Source organism: Anoplopoma fimbria, chromosome 20 (assembly GCF_027596085.1).
Source record: "Anoplopoma fimbria isolate UVic2021 breed Golden Eagle Sablefish chromosome 20, Afim_UVic_2022, whole genome shotgun sequence".
Taxonomy (NCBI): domain Eukaryota; kingdom Metazoa; phylum Chordata; class Actinopteri; order Perciformes; family Anoplopomatidae; genus Anoplopoma; species Anoplopoma fimbria.
Genome location: NC_072468.1, coordinates 18,608,912 through 18,627,154, shown reverse-complemented (window position 1 = coordinate 18,627,154; position 18,243 = coordinate 18,608,912). Strand labels below are relative to the sequence as shown.

The window sequence follows — 18,243 nt, the reverse complement described above, 5'->3', positions numbered from 1 at the left end:
TTGTGGTGTAAAAGCTAAGAAAAATTGACCTTGCTTTTTCGCTGTATAATATTTGCGTTTTGTGTGGAAGTATTCATGACAAAAAGTGTTTTAAAAAATGTATTGATGTGCCAAAATAATCACACAAAGAAATAAACAAAACGTTTAATTTACGACAATGTTTAATTAAAGCTTTAGATAGGTCCACCACGTGGCCATTTATATAGCACTTCACATTTTGCTCTTGAGGAAAAGTTCCTCCTCTGGTTTATTTGACGCTACATGATTCTTTCAGGCTACATCCATTTACACATTTTCATCACGCCTCATACAGAAACACGGATGAAGGCAGAGTTACAGATTTTTGAATGAATTCAGACCAAAACTCTGCTTTGAACTAATAATTTGTGTCTGGTATGTTTTTTTCCTCCCCCAAAAACTTTTGAGCTGAAGTTTAAGTACTCGACACAAGACGTCTCCTACTTTACAGTCCACTCAGTGTGGATGCTCCGGAAGATTCAAGTTTTTACATCAAATTAGTGTTAGTTGCACATTGGAATATGATTGGAATATATTTTCAAACTAGATTTGATCCCACAAAAGTTTTCCTGTAAGTCAACATTTTACTTGGTTTGACATGAACATATGTCAAAACATGTAAATCTGATGTCATTTTAGCCATATGGCGCCACACCAACATGACAAAATGTAATTATATCTGTAATAAGTCTGACACTTATGGCACCGAAATTCATCATTGTACAAAGCCCTAATATTCCCAGAGAGGTTTGAGACATCAGCCAATCAGAATGACAAATTTCTAAATATGTTCTATTAATAGAATAATAAATCTAGAGAGTTGTTCAGCCTTGGCAGAGGTATGCGCTCTTTGAGTGCTTTGTAATTCACTCTGTTGTCCCATCTATCAAACAGTGCTTTTCCAATTCTTTGAGTGATGTGTACTATGAGCAAAATAGTGTGTGTTCCAAAAAAATGATCATAAACAAAAACTGGAGACTCGAGGAGTCGAAAAGATGGACAGAAATAGAAGCAGAAGGACTGAAATACAGCACTCCAGACAATTCACACACTTCAAGCAAATTCCTATCTGAAACGAGAATAATGACTCACTTGACATTGTGTGTGGAATGTGTAAATGCCTTTAGTATGAAGTTTGCCCCGATGTTTCCTAATTGTAATTCCATAGCAAAGCACCCCCAGCTATGTAAATAAGTGGTGGGTTAGGCATCTGGGGAACGGAGGGGAAGGGGAGAGGGAGGAGAGGGAGGAAGGGGAAAGGTAGCGCACAGAGCCCTTCAGCAGGAGAAAGCCTCTGTAAGCAGTGGGGTAATCACTGAACCAGGCCAAAACTTTAATTAGTTTGAAGAAGGAGGGGAAAAAATCAATGCACTTTACAGCTTCCTCTCTTCCCCTCTCCCACTTTCACATATCCTCTCTCTCTCTCTCTCTCTCTCTCTCTCTCTCTCTCTCTCTCACACACACATATAAGCCCTAACCTCTCTATCTCTCTCGTCTTGGTCCTCTGCTCTAGTTACCTCTCTCTGTCTTTATCCATCTCGCTCTTACGGCGCCACCATCTCCTCCTCCTTGGGCTCCGTCTCTCCCTCTCGCTGTCCTCAACCTCATCCATCTCATGAAAACTGCATAATGGAATTAGGTTCGGATAGCGTGTTGTGACCCAGGCGTAGCGAGAGAGCGATACGTCGGAAATGACCCAAAATGTCTGACTGGCTCTCATCTATCTATTCTTTATATCTATTCTACTTCCACTGGCTAAAGAGAGAATAACGTAATAACTCAATTAACATGCTGCTGCAAAAAGGACCAGTTTCTAAATACGTGACTTAATTAGTATGCGTGCAGGGTGTCAATGAAACGTGTGACTTCACATGTTACTCGCCTCACTGACAAAAAAGAGAGAATGTCTACTTCCCCTGAACACACCACCCACCACTGGGGTAAACAAGATGAATAAAACAAGTGGTCTGGTGGTAAACATTGTCTGATGTTGAACCTCTGCAGCACCTCAGCAGAGCCGCACACACACAATCATACAAGAACCCCCCTCAAAAAAACCCACTCACACATAGAGACATACAGTATGCTCAATATACACACACACACACACACACACACACACACACACACACACACACACACACACACACACACACACACACACACACACACACACATTCACACATGCATAAACCAGCACTCCATCACAGGCACATGTACAGACAAAGTGAATCAGGCACTCCAAAAAATATATATATAAACAAACACACACACACACACACACACACACACACACACACACACACACACACACACACACACACACACACACACACACACACACACACACACACACACACACACACACACACACATATCGTGCCACACACACACCCACGCAGTCTTTCAGAGTGTGGAACAAGCCTGTTGAGTGGCAGTTAGCACCTATTCTGCAGCCATGGCAACCAGCTCCATGGCGATAGATAGCGCAGCCAAGTGGGTCAGAGTCTGTGAGTGTGATAACCTTGTAAAGATCACCTTCAAGCAAAATATATATATTACACACACAGGCACCCCTCAGTCTCTCCGCCGGTAAAAGCTGCGTCTTTTGACCCGGGCAGTAACTATGATGCTATCCGTCGCCTCTAATTCTTAAGACAGGAAAAAGGCTGTTGAAAGACGGGGCTCTTATCTGCACATTCAACTGATGATCAAAACTGGAGGAAAAAAAAGATAAAGAGAAGTCTGATGCCATTTCAAAGCTCTTTTTAGTTCAAATGAAATGACAAGTCCACAAGGAATTCAGCTTACTTTCAGGAACGACGGGGAGGCTGGCTTCATGCTGGGGAGATAATGAAAGCATCTCAATGATCGAATCAATTTTTCATGATGTCACAGCTCTTTGTTTGTCAGAATCTACCCTTTTCACATTGTCACAAGAAGTGTTCACAGACTTCAATGGTCCCACTTATTCTTTATATAATTGCCCTTCAGTTTTTGCTCGGTTCAACTTGGCTGGTGTGAGCAGTCATCAGCTGCATAACAGCTCAGTATCACTCTCACCAAAAAGTTTGGTGACTATCCAGTGGGAAAAAAGGTTTGCCACCTCCTACAAAACATAGTGTATTATTTCATCTATTCACAAAAGTTTAGTTTGAATACTACAGCCACCATCCGACCAAGCCTTTTAATTCCTACGAGTCTCGATGGGGCATTGCATAATAAATCAATAACGCACTCTTTCAAAATGAAAATAAAGAGTGCTAGTCACTAAGCCCTGAATCCCTTGTGATGTTAAAGCTCTCTGAGTGCCTGGCAAGTTAAATAAAATGTGCCCTAAGGTGGAAAGCATTTCAAACACTAATATTTATTAAATTGGTTTGGCCTAATACCCCTCAGAGGTGGATAAGAGAGACGGTGTGCAAGAGCATGAATAAAGAAAAAGACTGCAGCAGAGGCCATGTTCTGAACTCTGACAACAGACAGAACTTTATGACCAGAGTGTCAAAATGAGTGCAAAGCAGTCAAATCCGCCCAAACAGTGTGGTTGTGCCAACACTCCCACAGAAGCAATCACTCACACACACACACACACACACACACACACACACACACACACACACACACACACACACACACACACACACACACACACACACACACACACACACACACACACTAGATGAATAAGCTTGCAAGAACACCAACCTGAACACCAAACACAGCCACGCAGTCACACATAATGTACTGTACGTCTATAAAAGAGGCCGCATGTGTACTCACACTCAGCCTTGGCACAGACCAGGCTGGCTGAGGGGTAATTGAACGAGCGCAAGATGGCTTCTATGGCCAGGCTCAGGTCCTCGTTGCTAGGGTACAGAGTGACAGAGGCGAAGCGCAGGTACGGCAAGCGGGGAGTTTCCTCCGGACCAATCTTGACGTGAGGGATCTGACAGAAGAGGAGAGGAGAGGAGATAGAAACATCAAGAGAGGCAAATGTTTTGTGATTAGCTCCCCTCCAAACACACACAGCAGGAGAAAACAGGATATTGAAGCTCCATTAATGAGGCTACAGGGTGCAAAGAGAGAGACCTTGAGGATAAAAGGTAACGGAAAGAAAGGAGAAAACAGTTTGAAGAGGTGGATGATGGGTAATTATATGAAAATTACAACAGATAAGGGAAACCACATCTTAAGATACATCAAGACGTATGTGAGAGGAGGCGTAGTAAGTCAGAGAGAAAGAGGTACTAGATGTCTGTACGTACATGAGACATCGACACACACAGATTTGTTCATATTTGTGTGTTTGTGTTTATCTGCCACACTCACCTCCTTTTCTCCACATATATGACTGACAGTAGAGCCAGAGGCGGGGCTGGAGGCGGGACCTATCACAGAGACGACGCCTTTGGGTAGAATCTGACACACTGAAAGGGGAAAAAAGTAGAAAAATAAACATTGGATTATGCAGACACATACCTGTCGCTCTGCTTCATTTTGATGGCAGCACAGAGTTGGCATACAGTAGGAGGCTGTAGTCCGGGGATCGTGTTAGAATGCAGCAATAAAAAGAGGATGCATTAGGATTTCACTTTAGCCGCTGATTCTATTGTAGCAGCACAATCTGTCTCATTATAATCTGATTTATTTGGTGATAAATACTCCAAGGACCACAGCAGGGCATGCCGGGTGTTGCCTGCTGCTATTATTCACTTCTTTAGATGGCTGCTTTTAAGGACTTTTTTGCTTTAATTATATCCCTGGCGGCTGCACGGTGGTGTAGTGGTTAGCACTGTCGCCTCACAGCAAGAGGGGCCCGGGTTCAATTCCCGGGCCAGACAACCTTCTGTGTGGAGTTTGCATGTTCTCCCCGTGTCAGCGTGGGTTCTCTCCGGGTTCTCCGGCTTCCTCCCACAGTCCAAAGACATGCAGGTTAGGTTAATTGATGACTCTGAAATTGCCCGTAGGTGTGAAGGTGAGTGTGAGTGGTTGTCTGTCTATATATGTCAGCCCTGTGATAGGCTGGCGACCTGTCCAGGGTGTACCCTGCCTTCGCCCATTGACAGCTGGGATCGGCTCCAGCACCCCCGCGACCCTTAACTGGATAAGCGGTTACGGAAGATGGATGGATGGATGGATATCCCTGGCATCAGAACAATACTAACAGTATGGTGGTCAGCCTTCAATTAACAAATGCCACTTTGTATCATTATCCTTCGTGCAGGAAGACATTCATGTTGGGGGATCTATTCCACACATTTGTCTATTACAATAAATACTATGGCTGAAGACTTTATCTATGATTCAGTAAACAGTCAGTTAATTTCACCCTTAAAAACCACCACATGACAAAAGTCTCCATGATATCAATATATCCAGGCTTGTGTGAAGAAACAGATTTCAGACCTTACATTTATGTCAACACACTTATACTTATACTTGACAAATTGACCAGCCTGCAGTCTGCGTTACTGATCAATACGCTTTTTTACACTTTCTTTCTCAGGGGTCAGATAAGGAGAACAATGTCTCAAGTCCGTACAATAAGAGATTGAAGTCTATAGTTTGGCGTTTATCCTACAGACATGAGAGTGATCTGATCTGACTCTCAGCAAGAAAGCAAATGAGTATTATTTTCTTAAAAATCAAACATCTACCATTGACCAGTATTCATAACAGACAGAAGTTTGATTAGACATGTATTCAGGGGTTACCTGCTTTAGCACAGTGATTCTTAACGTGGGACCCCAAGGAGTTTGTGGTACGTTGGGGTTCCACATGAATAATTTGCTATGAATCTTAAAATTGTGCTTTATCATTAAAAAGTTCATTTCTACTGATGGGGACCATTTGCGCTGATGAATAAAAAAATAAAGGGAATACAGAGAACTGAACCAGGACTTCATAGGATGGTGCCGACGGAACCGCCTCCAGATCAACTCTGGTAAAACCAAAGAGCTGGTGGTGGACTTCCGCCGGGGTAAACACTGTCCTCCGGAACCAGTGAACGTCCAGGGACAGGACATTGAGATTGTGAAATCTTATAAGTACCTGGGTGTTCACTTGAACAATAAACTGGACTGGACTAATCACACAAATGCACTTTATAAAAAGGGTCAGAGCAGACTGTATCTGCTGAGGAGACTGAGGTCCTTTGGAGTGCAGGGAGCACTCCTGAGGACCTTTTTCGACTCTGTGGTGGCATCAGTCATTTTTTATGCAGTGGTCTGCTGGAGCAGCAGCATCTCAGCGGCTGACAGGAAGAGACTCAATAAACTTGTCAGGAAGGCCAGCAGTGTGCTGGGGTGTCCACTGGATACGGTGGAGGTGGTGGGAGACAGGAGGGTGATGGCCAAGCTATCATCCCTGATGAACAACACCTCCCACCCCATGCAGGACACCCTGGCAGCTCTGTGCAGCTCCTTCAGCCACCGGCTGCTTCACCCCCGGTGTGTGAAGGAGAGGTACCGCAGGTCCTTCCTTCCTGCTGCTGTCAGGCTGCACAACCAGCTCTGCTCCCAGCAGACCACATGACACATGACACGTGCAATACAATACACTGTGCAATTATAGCCATAATAGTTTTTTTCTGTCTGTAAATATAATATTTCAGTTATTGTTGATTTTCTACTGTTTTTTATTGCTTATTTATAATACTTGTTTTTTATTTCATTTTTATTTTTATCTTGTCTTTCTTTTACTATGTCTCTTGTGTGCACTTTACCCTATGCTGCTGTAAGCCTGCAAATGTCCCCGCTGCGGGACTAATAAAGGATTATCTTGTCTTATCTTATCTCTCTTATCTTAAAACAAGCTTACTGTGTCCATTACTCATTGTTTTAATGTTTAAGCACTTACCGAAAGTCTAAAAGGCACTTTTAGGAGCAATTACTTGAAAAGAAAACTATGTTTAAAAATACATAAGTGGCATGATTTTAAATTGAAATGTGTTTGAGTTTATCACCATGAAACAGGTCTTCAGTATGTAGGTTGAAAGGTTTTACCTTGTAAATTGTTTCAAGAGCATCTAAGAGTACATATGGTAGTATGCATATGCCTTTTCAGTGAGAACCCCTTCTTTAGCACACAGAAATACCTACCTGTTTTTTTACAGTATCTTTAGTTTGTGCATTTAGCTAATTTTTGTTTATGTTTTTCTGCCTACTCATCTGTGACATGCTTTCACAGATACAGCAGCCATGAGTCTGGTGACTTAACTGTTTTTTTCTGATACTCATACGCTCTGTTCTTGCTGGTATATTTGGTTGGTATTTTATTTCATCCCAATTAGTCCTCTTCAGTCACTGCAACTGTCGGTTTTTGTTTGTGTGTGTGTGTGTGTGTGTGTGTGTGTGTGTGTGTGTGTGTGTGTGTGTGTGTGTGTGTGTGTGTGTGTGTGTGTGTGTGTGTGTCCTTGTATATGTGTGAGTGTGTATGCCCAAACTGCGCCCATGTGTGAATTTGCATGTGTGTCTGCAGAAAGGGATGTGTGTGCATGCATGTGTAAACGCCTATGTATACTTATGTGTGTGATTGTGTGTGTGTCTATATAAGTGTGTGCATTTTTTGGTGTGTGTGTGAGTGTTTGCGTGTTTGCGTGCAAGCATGCCTCAGACAGCCGTAGCTGTAAGATGATGAGCTCTCTGATCCAGAGACGGAAAAAACGCTGCGAGCAAAGAAGCCTATCAGAGTCTCCTGCCCATCGGTCAAGGGCACGCACACACAAACACACACAAACACACACAATTCATGCATGCACATATGTACACAACCCCTTTCAAGCAGACATAGACATTTTGCCAGTAGCTTGTGGCAGGGTCAGTGACCTATTAGAATAGGAGCAGAGAGTCTTGTCTCCTCGGCGATCGGATTCAACACTTCTTCCATTTTTACAGACTCCATACATTCTGTTTTAACTCCATATATCAATACATATTTCATGGAGCGGCTGAGTTCTGTGTTTTCTGCTGTCCTGCACTGCTGATCTGTATTAGTATTTGATGATTTGTTTTTGTCGTGGCCGGCACAGTAGGCAGTGCCAGCTGTTACTGGAGGGCACTGGTCCACTGTTTTTAATGAGACAGGCTTACTGGCCCATTACTGGTCTCCAATGACGTGTAAACTAATCAGCACAAGCCGTTACTGGCTCCTAATCACATGAAAGTGGAGGAGGTTTATCGTTCTAGTCATCATTGGAGGATTTTGCTCACAAAAAGGCAGCTTTTTAGGGAATGTAATTGTCTTTTTTGTGAAACACCAGTGCCCCTTTTAAGTGGAATAAAACCTGCAGTATTCAGTGGACTACTGTTCTTTAATCCTCTATATCGGTCACTATTAATATTAATAGTCCATATTAATAATAAGATCTACTGGTATTTTTAGTGGTCACTCTCTGCCTGTGCTAATTAGAGACTATGCCCTACTGGACTATAATGGATTTAGCAGGACTTAATCACTCTGATGGGCTGGGTGAATCTGCTCTACTGGTTCTATTTGGCATGCTTCGGCTCCACTCACTGGTGTCGGTAGTGTCGTACTGGGAGTCTTTTTGCAGCTCGTATATGTCCACCTCCACTCGGGCTCTGGCCGGACCCTCCATCACGCTGTTGATGTTCTCCCTGGCCAGGGCCAGCGCCAGCCGCTCCCCACGCCCACAAACAGACTGGTCATCCAGGATTGCCGCTTGAGAGGCAGGGAGATAGAAATTAGTTTATAATTGTGATTTACAACCTAAACAATTTCCCATCGCACCAAATAGATAGCGTCTTTTCTTAATCTTGTATCGGGGATGTGATTGAATACCTGATCCTTGGTACAAGATGCTTCTCGTCTAGCCTCTGTGTACATGGGTTGTTTGGTCAGACATTTTTTTGTTTTTACAGAAAAATTCTAATTTGCATACAGGATTCAAACAGATGAATCGGGGAAATCCACTGATATTTAAAACACTTAGGGTTATCGTTGCAGGTTTCAGCTCTTGCTGCTCCTGATGGAAGCTTTTCTGGAGTAAATGCTTAATACTGCATATATACAGTAGAGCAAAACAACTTAAATAATTCTGCTAAGATCAATCAATCTCTCTTTGCATGGGGACATATGTTGCTGTATAAGGACAGTTTGGACACAAATAGGATTAATAGTAATGCTCATTTGGCAAAGTGCTTTGCTGTCACGTTATGTCTGTACTGACCAAAGTGGCAAAACCCACTTTGAGGCACCAAAGCAAAAACAAACCATGAAAAAGTATGATGAGAAACTCTTTGATCCAGGTGTAGTCAGGATGGATGGACGGCGGGCCACTCACCCATTCGGACAGAAGAGAGCAAAGGGGCCTGACTGAGGGAGTGTGGCAGCATGGCGACTAACAGGAAGGAGAGGAAGTGTATTGACAGCAGCAGTGCTGGCAGAGCCGGCATCTTCTACTGCTCCTCATGGAGAATGTTCTGCTGGCTGCCTGTACCACCACCTGTGGGATCGGAGGACACACTGCACGTTACTGGACACATCATCGTTCTCCTCGTACAAGATGTCTCTCTTTAACATCGTCATCCTGACGCTTATCTTCAGTTTGCTCTGTCACATTTCTCTGTATTGGGAGAACCTGTAATTTGACAGCACATACAATGGACTTTCATACTGAGCTATGAAGATGTTCTCTGTCATATCACCGAGGCCCATGCCTCTCTTATAATAAAATACAGTACACACATCTCTATACACGTCCGGAGAGCCTGCTGCTTAGAAGTGACAGGACTCAGCCTTAGAAAAATCTCCAGGGCGTTCAAAGACGACATCACAACAGCTGGCACACACGTCGGTGCACATTCACTCATACATATCTACACTGTGCGTACAGTACACACACATATGTGCATATAAACTAAGCCATACCAACAGATACACAGTCTAGAAAACACTTTGTACAAACATACAGAGAAACTCCCAAGTACAAAGGCAACGGCCTTGAATACACACACAGCCATGTACGTTACACCAACACACGGCAAAACCCACTTGCATGTTTTCCATAAACTAGCACCCAAACACAACTTCAAAACAGAAACCCAACTACCAAAAAAGAAGCACTCAACTGAGCTCAGCTGAGCTCCACCAGTGCTAAGAAGCCCTCTTGAAGAGTGACAAGGCCTTGCTCTGACAGACGTGTTGACAAGGCAGTGTGAAGGGATGGGGGGATGAAGGGAGGGATGAAGACAGAGAGGAGAAGGAGTGTTGTGTGATGGACAGACAGGGAGGTTGAGGTTGAGATTGTGTTGGTGGGGGCTGTTGACCTCAGAATGTTGCAAAAGTCTGGTTCACCAATTCGAGCTTTAGACAGATCAGACAGACAGCTGAAATACTCAGTTTATGACCTCCAGTTGACCGCTGCAGCTGTAAACACAGAGATGCTGGAGTGGTGGAAGGCTGACCTTTTAACCTGACAAGTACATGAGGGGAAGGAAATGAGTTGGTGTGGTGTGTTTGTGCATACACTTGTGTGTACATCAAAGAGGAAGATGATGCGGATTGTCAGTCACTGTGTTGAATGCCCCTCCCACCTCCATTCTTTCCTTTCTTTCTATACAGTCTTTTCACTTTGAGATCTTCATTTTTTTCCCCTACTCACCTTTCCAGCACATCTTTAGCTTTGATGTTGAAAAAAACATCAGAAAAAAAATCTGCAACCCTCTGCTTTAAATCCCTCTTCACGTCTCATAAACCAACCATACTTCCCCTTTTTCTCCCTTTTGTTCCCTTTGCTTTCTATGCAATTACCAACCTCCCTTTCTTCCTGTCCAACTATACTTGTCTCTCGTTCTTGGGTTTTGCTGTGTCAAAGGGTGGGCAAGCGTGTGCACGAACATGTCTGTAATACTAATGGCATGCGCCATACTGTGCAGATGGCTGTGTTGCTCTCATTATGGTTACCGCAGCTCAAAGTGAGCAGAGGCACGGCTTATGTGAGGCCATCTGTATGTGAGACACAACATGGGAACAACTGGCACACAGTGGGAGTTTTCATCCTTCCAATTTAATAAATCATTCGTGTTGTAACACAATGTTACATTAAAAGGTGAAAATAAATAATTATAGCATGAAAAGGTAAACAGCTCAATGCTGTTGTCATATTTGTGTGCATGTGTGTAATGGTGTAGGCTACATGTACAACAGAGACAGTCATGCAACAGCTGATTATTCTGACCTCACAGTGAGATGACTACGGCACACGGCTGTCGCACAGTACTCCATTGTGCCGGCTGTTGCGACTGTATTCTATTTGCTCCCCACAACAGCGGTCTCTTTCTCAATTTACTCTTCATCAAAGTGTGTCTGCATGCATGTGTGTGTGTGTGTGTGTGTGTGTGTGTGTGTGTGTGTGTGTGTGTGTGTGTGTGTGTGTGTGTGTGTGTGTGTGTGTGTGTGTGTGTGTGTGTGTGTGTGTGTGTGTGTGTGTGTGTGTGTGTGTGTGAGTGTGATGGCGTATTGATCGAGCCCAGTTGAAGTGGCGGGCCTTCAGGTGCAGTCGATCAAAACAACGGGGAACCTATCACGGGAGCACTGCATTTCACAGGAGCCATCTGATTGGTTATTACCAAGAAGCAGATTGGCATGATGACAAATAAGATCTTAACTGAGGATATGCCTTCATCAACCATGTAAGGGACCGGTGCTATTTCATTGTTATTGAGTGTTATTGACAGCATTAGACAGAGAAGATTACAGCATCTATACTCTAAGGAGAAGAAGAGGGGGGAGGTAGGAGATGGAAAGCTGTGATAGAAGTGAGGAGAATGAGAGAAAAAAGAAGCAGAGGGAACGACAACGGGGGAATAAAAGAACAAAATTGAATACAGAGAGAAGAGATTGGAAAGTGTTTCTGCAAAAGAAAAGGATGTGGAGCAGGATAGAGATAGAAAGACTGAAGAGCAGCGGCGGAAAGTAACCAAGTACATTTACTGAAGTGTTGCACTCAGGTATATACTTTCTACATTTCAGAGGGAAAAATTATAGCTTTTACTGAACCACTATTTATACGGTAGCTACTAGTTACTTAGCAGAATTAAGATAAACCTACAAAATACATGATTAATATAGAAAATTAGATGGATCGTTATAGAAATATATTAAGCTGTTAAAATCAGCTCCACCTCACCAAGTTGCCACATTAAAATGCTGCTTTTACATTACAGTTATTCAAAGGAATCAATAATAAAATGTACTGTATTGGGGTCACACTGCGTCATCTTTACTTCAGCATCTAAGCCCTGTTTATCATAATGTATTAAGCTTTGTGGCCAATCACAAATTTCATACCCGTCACTGCAACAAATTTGGACGCACTCTCCTGCTGACAAGAAAAAAAGAATAATCACATTTTATTACTTTCTTAAAGCACTACAGCTAAAGCTTCTTAACTACCTCACATCTCTTCTCTCTCCGCAACTTCATTTAAGTCTTGCAACTACATTGCATGATCCACTTACTACTTAAACTTGGTGTTAGACTCTAAATCTAATGGCTAGTGGGAAGGCTGAGTAAGTCTGAAATTCATTTTATGCTATTTCAATTTCTTCATAAGTCTGAATGTGTGTGTGTGTGTGTGTGTGTGTGTGTGTGTGTGTGTGTGTGTGTGTGTGTGTGTGTGTGTGTGTGTGTGTGTGTGTGTGTGTGTGTGTGTGCTCTGCAAAGATCTAACAACATTAAATCAAATGTTTCTTAAAAAAATAGTGTGCAATAATAAAATAGAAGATTAAATAATTAAATTAACTTACAAGACGCTAACAATATGGCTGACGTAAGAACTAAACAAATACAAATACACCAAAGGAAGCAAAGCAGCACATATATCCTAATTTCAGTGAAGTGATTGCACCTGAGGGGGGCGTTGCCTTTTCCAGGCGAGAGGGCTCCTATCCTTCCTTCCTCAGGTGAGATCATGTGACCTCTTGATGTCGCTTCTGACACTTAGATAGATACTTAAATATCCCAGTACGCACAACCGTATATGCACCATTTGAATGGAATGAACTGCAAACTGCACTCAGGCTAAATTCTCTTTATTCCCTTTTTAAGAAGGATTTACTATCCTATAAATTTTTACGACTCTTTACATCTCAATGTTGTTTTTTATTGATTATATTCGTTGTTTGATTATATGGTGTTTGACTTTAGATCATGTGCTGTTATTATACGCAACTTGAGTGATTACTTGTTCTCAGGTCGCTTTGACAACAGGGAATACCTGTTTAAAAATACAATTACTTTTGTGTAATGATGACTTTTGATACATTACTGTAAATATAATGTGCCTAGTACTTCTTTACTTCAGTAACATTGTTAAAGCAGGGCTATTTTTACATTATGGTATAAGTGGTTTTACTTAAGGATCAGAGAACCTCATCCACCACTGCAGGAGAGAGAAAGAAAGCAAGTATAATGTGTTAGTGAAGGGGAGGGGAGGGAGGGAGGGAGTCAGAGGTAATTCAGTCAGAGAGACAGAGAGAGAAAACAGTGAGATGCTATTGCCGTGTTTAATCTGCGAGGACTGTGTGTCTGGCTGCTGTACGTGCTCTGTTGCTGTAGTCGTACACGGCTGAGTCCCTGTAGCAGTTGGGTGTCAGTCTGCAGGGAGCTGGAGCAGCGAGAGGGCCGAGCTGAGCCAGACTAGTATGAGCTGTACAAAAAAAACACACTGCTTCAAGCCCCCCTCTCTCTCTTTCATTCTGCACCCTGCTGTAAGTCACCCGGCACGCTGGCACCACTGAGAAATACACAAAAGCAAAAATACATAAATATCCGGACTGGCTGTGTGCGAGAGTGTGCAGGAGAGAGTAAAAAAAGGAGAGAGAGAATTGAGAGTGTGAGAGGGGACATTCATCCTAGTTGGAGATTTAGTTGTTTGGTGCATGTATTCATCTTAGTGTGCGTATAAAGGTATGTGCATATTTGTGTGTGTTTGCTGCTTATTGTGTGTGTGTGTGTGTGTGTGTGTGTGTGTGTGTGTGTGTGTGTGTGTGTGTGTGTGTGTGTGTGTGTGTGTGTGTGTGTGTGTGTGTGTGTGTGTGTGTGTGTGTGTCTGTGTTTTGCAGGAGACTTGGCGTCTTGCTTATAGTGTCTGCAGTGCCTATTATGAAAGAGAAAACCGTAAAATCAGAGATCTTAATTATCTAGAGAGAGCATGTGGGAGAAAGGGGGGGAGTGTGTGGAAGGAGACGGAGGGAAATTAAAGGGAGGGCTAGGGTGGGAGGGAGGGAGGGAGGGAGGAATGGAGGAGATGTAGAAAATGGGGAAAAAAAACGAGGGAACGCTATCTTCCCTCACACCCCCAGGCAGATGAGGAGAGGATGAACAGAGACTAAGGCAGAGGAAGCCGGATGAGCGATAGCAAGCAAGAAGAGAGGGATGCAGAGGAAGAAAAAAAAGAAGAAAAGAACTCAGATGGAGAGAAGCAGCTTGAGGGGGAGGGTGGGTGAGACGAAGGAGAGGAGAAGGGTGTCGGCGGGGGGCTGGCAAATCATTTGTTTTTCCTCCTTCTGCCTTATTGTATGACACAAGAAAATCTGACAGTTATCATAATGGAAGGATGAATCATTCCCGTAATTGAATTTGCAAGTGGAACGGCTACAGAGGCTGTGGATTTAAGACGACTGTACCGCCGGCCATTACGGGACAGAAGTGCTGTTTTGCTCATTCTTCTCACAATTAAAAGTCATTGTTGACGAGAGAGAGAGAGAGAGAGAGAGAGAGAGAGAGAGAGAGAGAGAGAGAGAGAGAGAGAGAGAGAGAGAGACTGGGCTGCTGTCCCTGAATGAGCACGGTCAGGACATTTCAGAGCATTTGTCTCCCCCCCAGACAATATGGATGAGCTGGGAGGTGTGTGTGTGGTGTGTGTGTGTGTGTGTGTGTGTGTGTGTGTGTGTGTGTGTGTGTGTGTCTGTGTGAGCTGTGTCAGTGGTAGAAGAAAAAAAACACCAAGGACCCTTCATTCACCCCTTTTGGGCTTTTTGTAGGATTAAGTGTTTAGTACTTTGTGTCTGCATCTAAAAATCAAAGCGGCAGCACATGTTCTCGGTCGCATTGACTCAGCATTTTCACTTTGCACCCATTCAAACCCCCCCCCTCTCTTCTCCTCTTACATGTACCTCTCTAATCTCACCATCTTTTACCTTTATCTTACCATTGTCCTCCACTCTTTACCCCCATCTCATTGTTCCTCTTACCCCTTTCAGCTTCAGTATTTCCACTTCTCTATGAGGGATTTTCTTACTCTCACCTCTCCTTCTTGTTGCCATCCTCAGCGATAGGAGGCTTTTGAGAATTTGTATTTGAGGCATGCCTTTAAGGTGAGGTTAAACATTTTGAGCGAATATGATTTATTCATGTGATGTTGCCTACCAGGAAGCCGGTACGTATATATCTTAAATGAGATTTTTTGAAAATGTTTACTTGACTGCGGGATGCTGGGTAAAAGGTATAATATTCACTCGGCCATATGGAATAAGAAACAACAATAACATGAACAGCTATAACAAAAAACGCAATTCAATACAAGTACCGCAATAAACACAACCGTGTGAGGCAAACAGTGTTGAATGTTTGTTTCTTTGAAGAGTTCCTCTAACTCCAGTAAAGGGGAAAATGAAATGAACATCTAACAATGTAGTGAAATCTAATACAGCAACAACACAAACTGCAGCCTCAAAATGAGTGGAATCAGCGCCCCATAAACAGACAGGACTCGTAAGATACTGCACAATTCTGCAAAACCCCAAATTATCCAATGCCAACATTTTCTCCTGCAGTATTCTGCACAAAACTCATAGGCACTACATAAAAGTGTTATTGCCACATTAGAGGACACACTACTTCCTGCATTGTCTCTGTATTATTGGCACCGAACACCTGCAATGGACATAAATTATGCACCACAGAATTCTACAATATGAACAGAGATACTGGGCTGCTCGGACCGAGCTTTAAAACATGCAACAGTGATTAAGCGATTAGATGAGCGCCAGAAAATGAATCAACAAATTGATTGTTATTAAATGTTTGAATCATTTATGAAGCAATAATTTAAAATGTTCTGTTCCGGCAACTAATGTATGAGGAGTAGTTGCTGTTGCTGTACTTTTTAAAATCATTAGAATCTGAGCTTCCTTGAGTTTTGGGCTTGTCTGCACAAGACGTGCAGGCTGCAAACTGGTTTCTGGGAGAGTGCCCCCCCCCCCCACACACACACACACACTTCCTCTATGTTTTCACCTTGTCCTCCCCTCAGCAGGGCTGCGGAGACTTTGATCTCTCATTTTCAGCCTCTCTGCCCTCTCCAGCCCCTCTCTCTCTCTTTCTCGCTGTCTCACCCTCTTCTCACACGGCCTCTATCTATTTTGTCTCAGGAACACTCCATCCCCCTGTCGCTTTACTGACCTCTCTCTCTCTTTTTCTCCCTCCCTATCTTAGCTCTCGCCGGTCTCCTCAATCTCGACAGTGCACTTTCTCAGTCCCCAGTTATCCCTCTTCCTCCCTCTCTCTCTCTCACCCCCTCTTCCCTTCTCTCCCTGTTCATCAGACATGGATAAATTCTTCCCCAGTGTTCTCCTTGACAAAGAGGCCCTCAGTCGGTGACACCTCCTGCTTGGGGAACCACCGTGCTCCTCTGACACTGTCACATCCGAGCATGTCACGCACAAACATACACACACACGAGCGTCCGCTGGCTGCACAAGCGCGCCAACTCTCGAGGAAGGTTCAAAGAACGTTGTGTGTGTGTGTGTGTGTGTGTGTGTGTGTGTGTGTGTGTGTGTGTGTGTGTGTGTGTGTGTTTTTTGTGTGTGTGTGTGTGTGTGTTCTTGCTTATGTGTAAGCCCGTGTCTTTTTTTGTTTTCTCCACGTCTGCGTCCCCGCTTCATGCCTGCGTGTTATGTGTTTGTACGAGCCAGCAGTGAGTTTGCATTTCATCCTTCCCGCATGAATATTTACCGCCCGCTGTTCGGATCAGTGCAGTCGGGGGGTTTGGTTGGGGGGGTGAAGCTCGGTGCACAGCTTTCCCCAGGAGCTGTTTAAAAAAGATGTACTGTTCAGTGTCACTGGCTGTCGACGCAGGTCCAACTTGTTGCAGCTGTGGCTTATGTAAGCACAGCAGTTTAATCACAATTAGGAAGCTCTCCTTGAACTCACTCGCCCCCTGGCTTTGTTTGGAGAGCCAACATTTGCATTCAGAACAAAGCATTGGGAAATACAAGAATGATATTACAACACGCGGTGCTGAAAAAAGAACAATGTCTGGGTGAGAATAGAACATTGTCAATTTAAATCAGTGTTTGCTATCAGTGAATGCTTTCACTTTCATCGTGGTGTGGGTTTAGTTATAGGATTTTATATGATAGTTTTGGTATTTGACTTATTATAATCCCATTGTTGGAATATAAATCCCTAATGATTTGAATTTTTTAAAAATGTTACAATTTCTTGCTCTTTTTTTCTCACTTCTTTTTTCCCCAACTGCTGCTTCTACTGAGGAGGCGGCCATCCGAGGTCGAGGGATGTCTTTTTGAATTTCTTCTCCCAAGGCTTCTCTCAATTCCTATTGTTGCTTAAGTGTTAATAGTAGTTTCCTTTTCTTCTTAGAGAGCTTAGCACCAATGGTGTGAGCCTGTGAAGCCCATTGAGAGAAAGTGGGTTCACTTGGGGATGCAAGAAAATCTGACTTGATTTGGTGCAGTGGAATCAGGACCTCGTATCGACACGGATAACATCTGTAATGTTTCAGCTGACTACTGACACAGAATATTTCAAATAACGTCTGTTACTGTACAGTAAGAAAAGCTTTGTTGAATCAAGAAAGCGCTTCATAGTCGGGACTTGACTTTGTTCTCTCAGTCAGAGCACACATAGGCTTCACAAAAGAGATGTTTGTGAATCACTCAGAGGGCACATTGCTTTAAAATAACCCGATATTTGCAGTGAACATGAAATAGAAAACGGAAACAGCGTTGCTATATGCAGTAAGACAGACAAAGGTAGAGTGTTTGCCTTCGCACTGCCATCGCTCTGTGATGAACCGATGAACCGACTCCACACAGCTTCCCACTTAGACACCTACGCGCCGTACGTACGCGCACACACATCAGACACAAACACACACACACGCATCAGAAACACACACAACAGATACATAGAGATGTACACAAACATAGCAAACATATTAACCTTCACGCACAC

General features: G+C 43.3%; 1 protein-coding gene across 1 annotated transcript in view; it reads right to left on the bottom strand.

Moving 5' to 3' along the window:
- The window catches only part of grik5 (glutamate receptor, ionotropic, kainate 5), a 29,006-nt gene extending 19,569 nt beyond the window's left edge, over window positions 1–9,437 (bottom strand). Inside the window, exons 1-4 of the mRNA XM_054622485.1 lie at window positions 9,326–9,437; window positions 8,539–8,703; window positions 4,351–4,448; window positions 3,802–3,967 (exon numbers count right to left, since the gene is read on the bottom strand). Of these exons, the coding sequence (XP_054478460.1) occupies window positions 3,802–3,967; window positions 4,351–4,448; window positions 8,539–8,703; window positions 9,326–9,437 (541 nt within the window). The remainder of the gene's footprint in view (window positions 1–3,801; window positions 3,968–4,350; window positions 4,449–8,538; window positions 8,704–9,325) is intronic.
- Window positions 9,438–18,243: the final 8,806 nt, after the last annotated feature.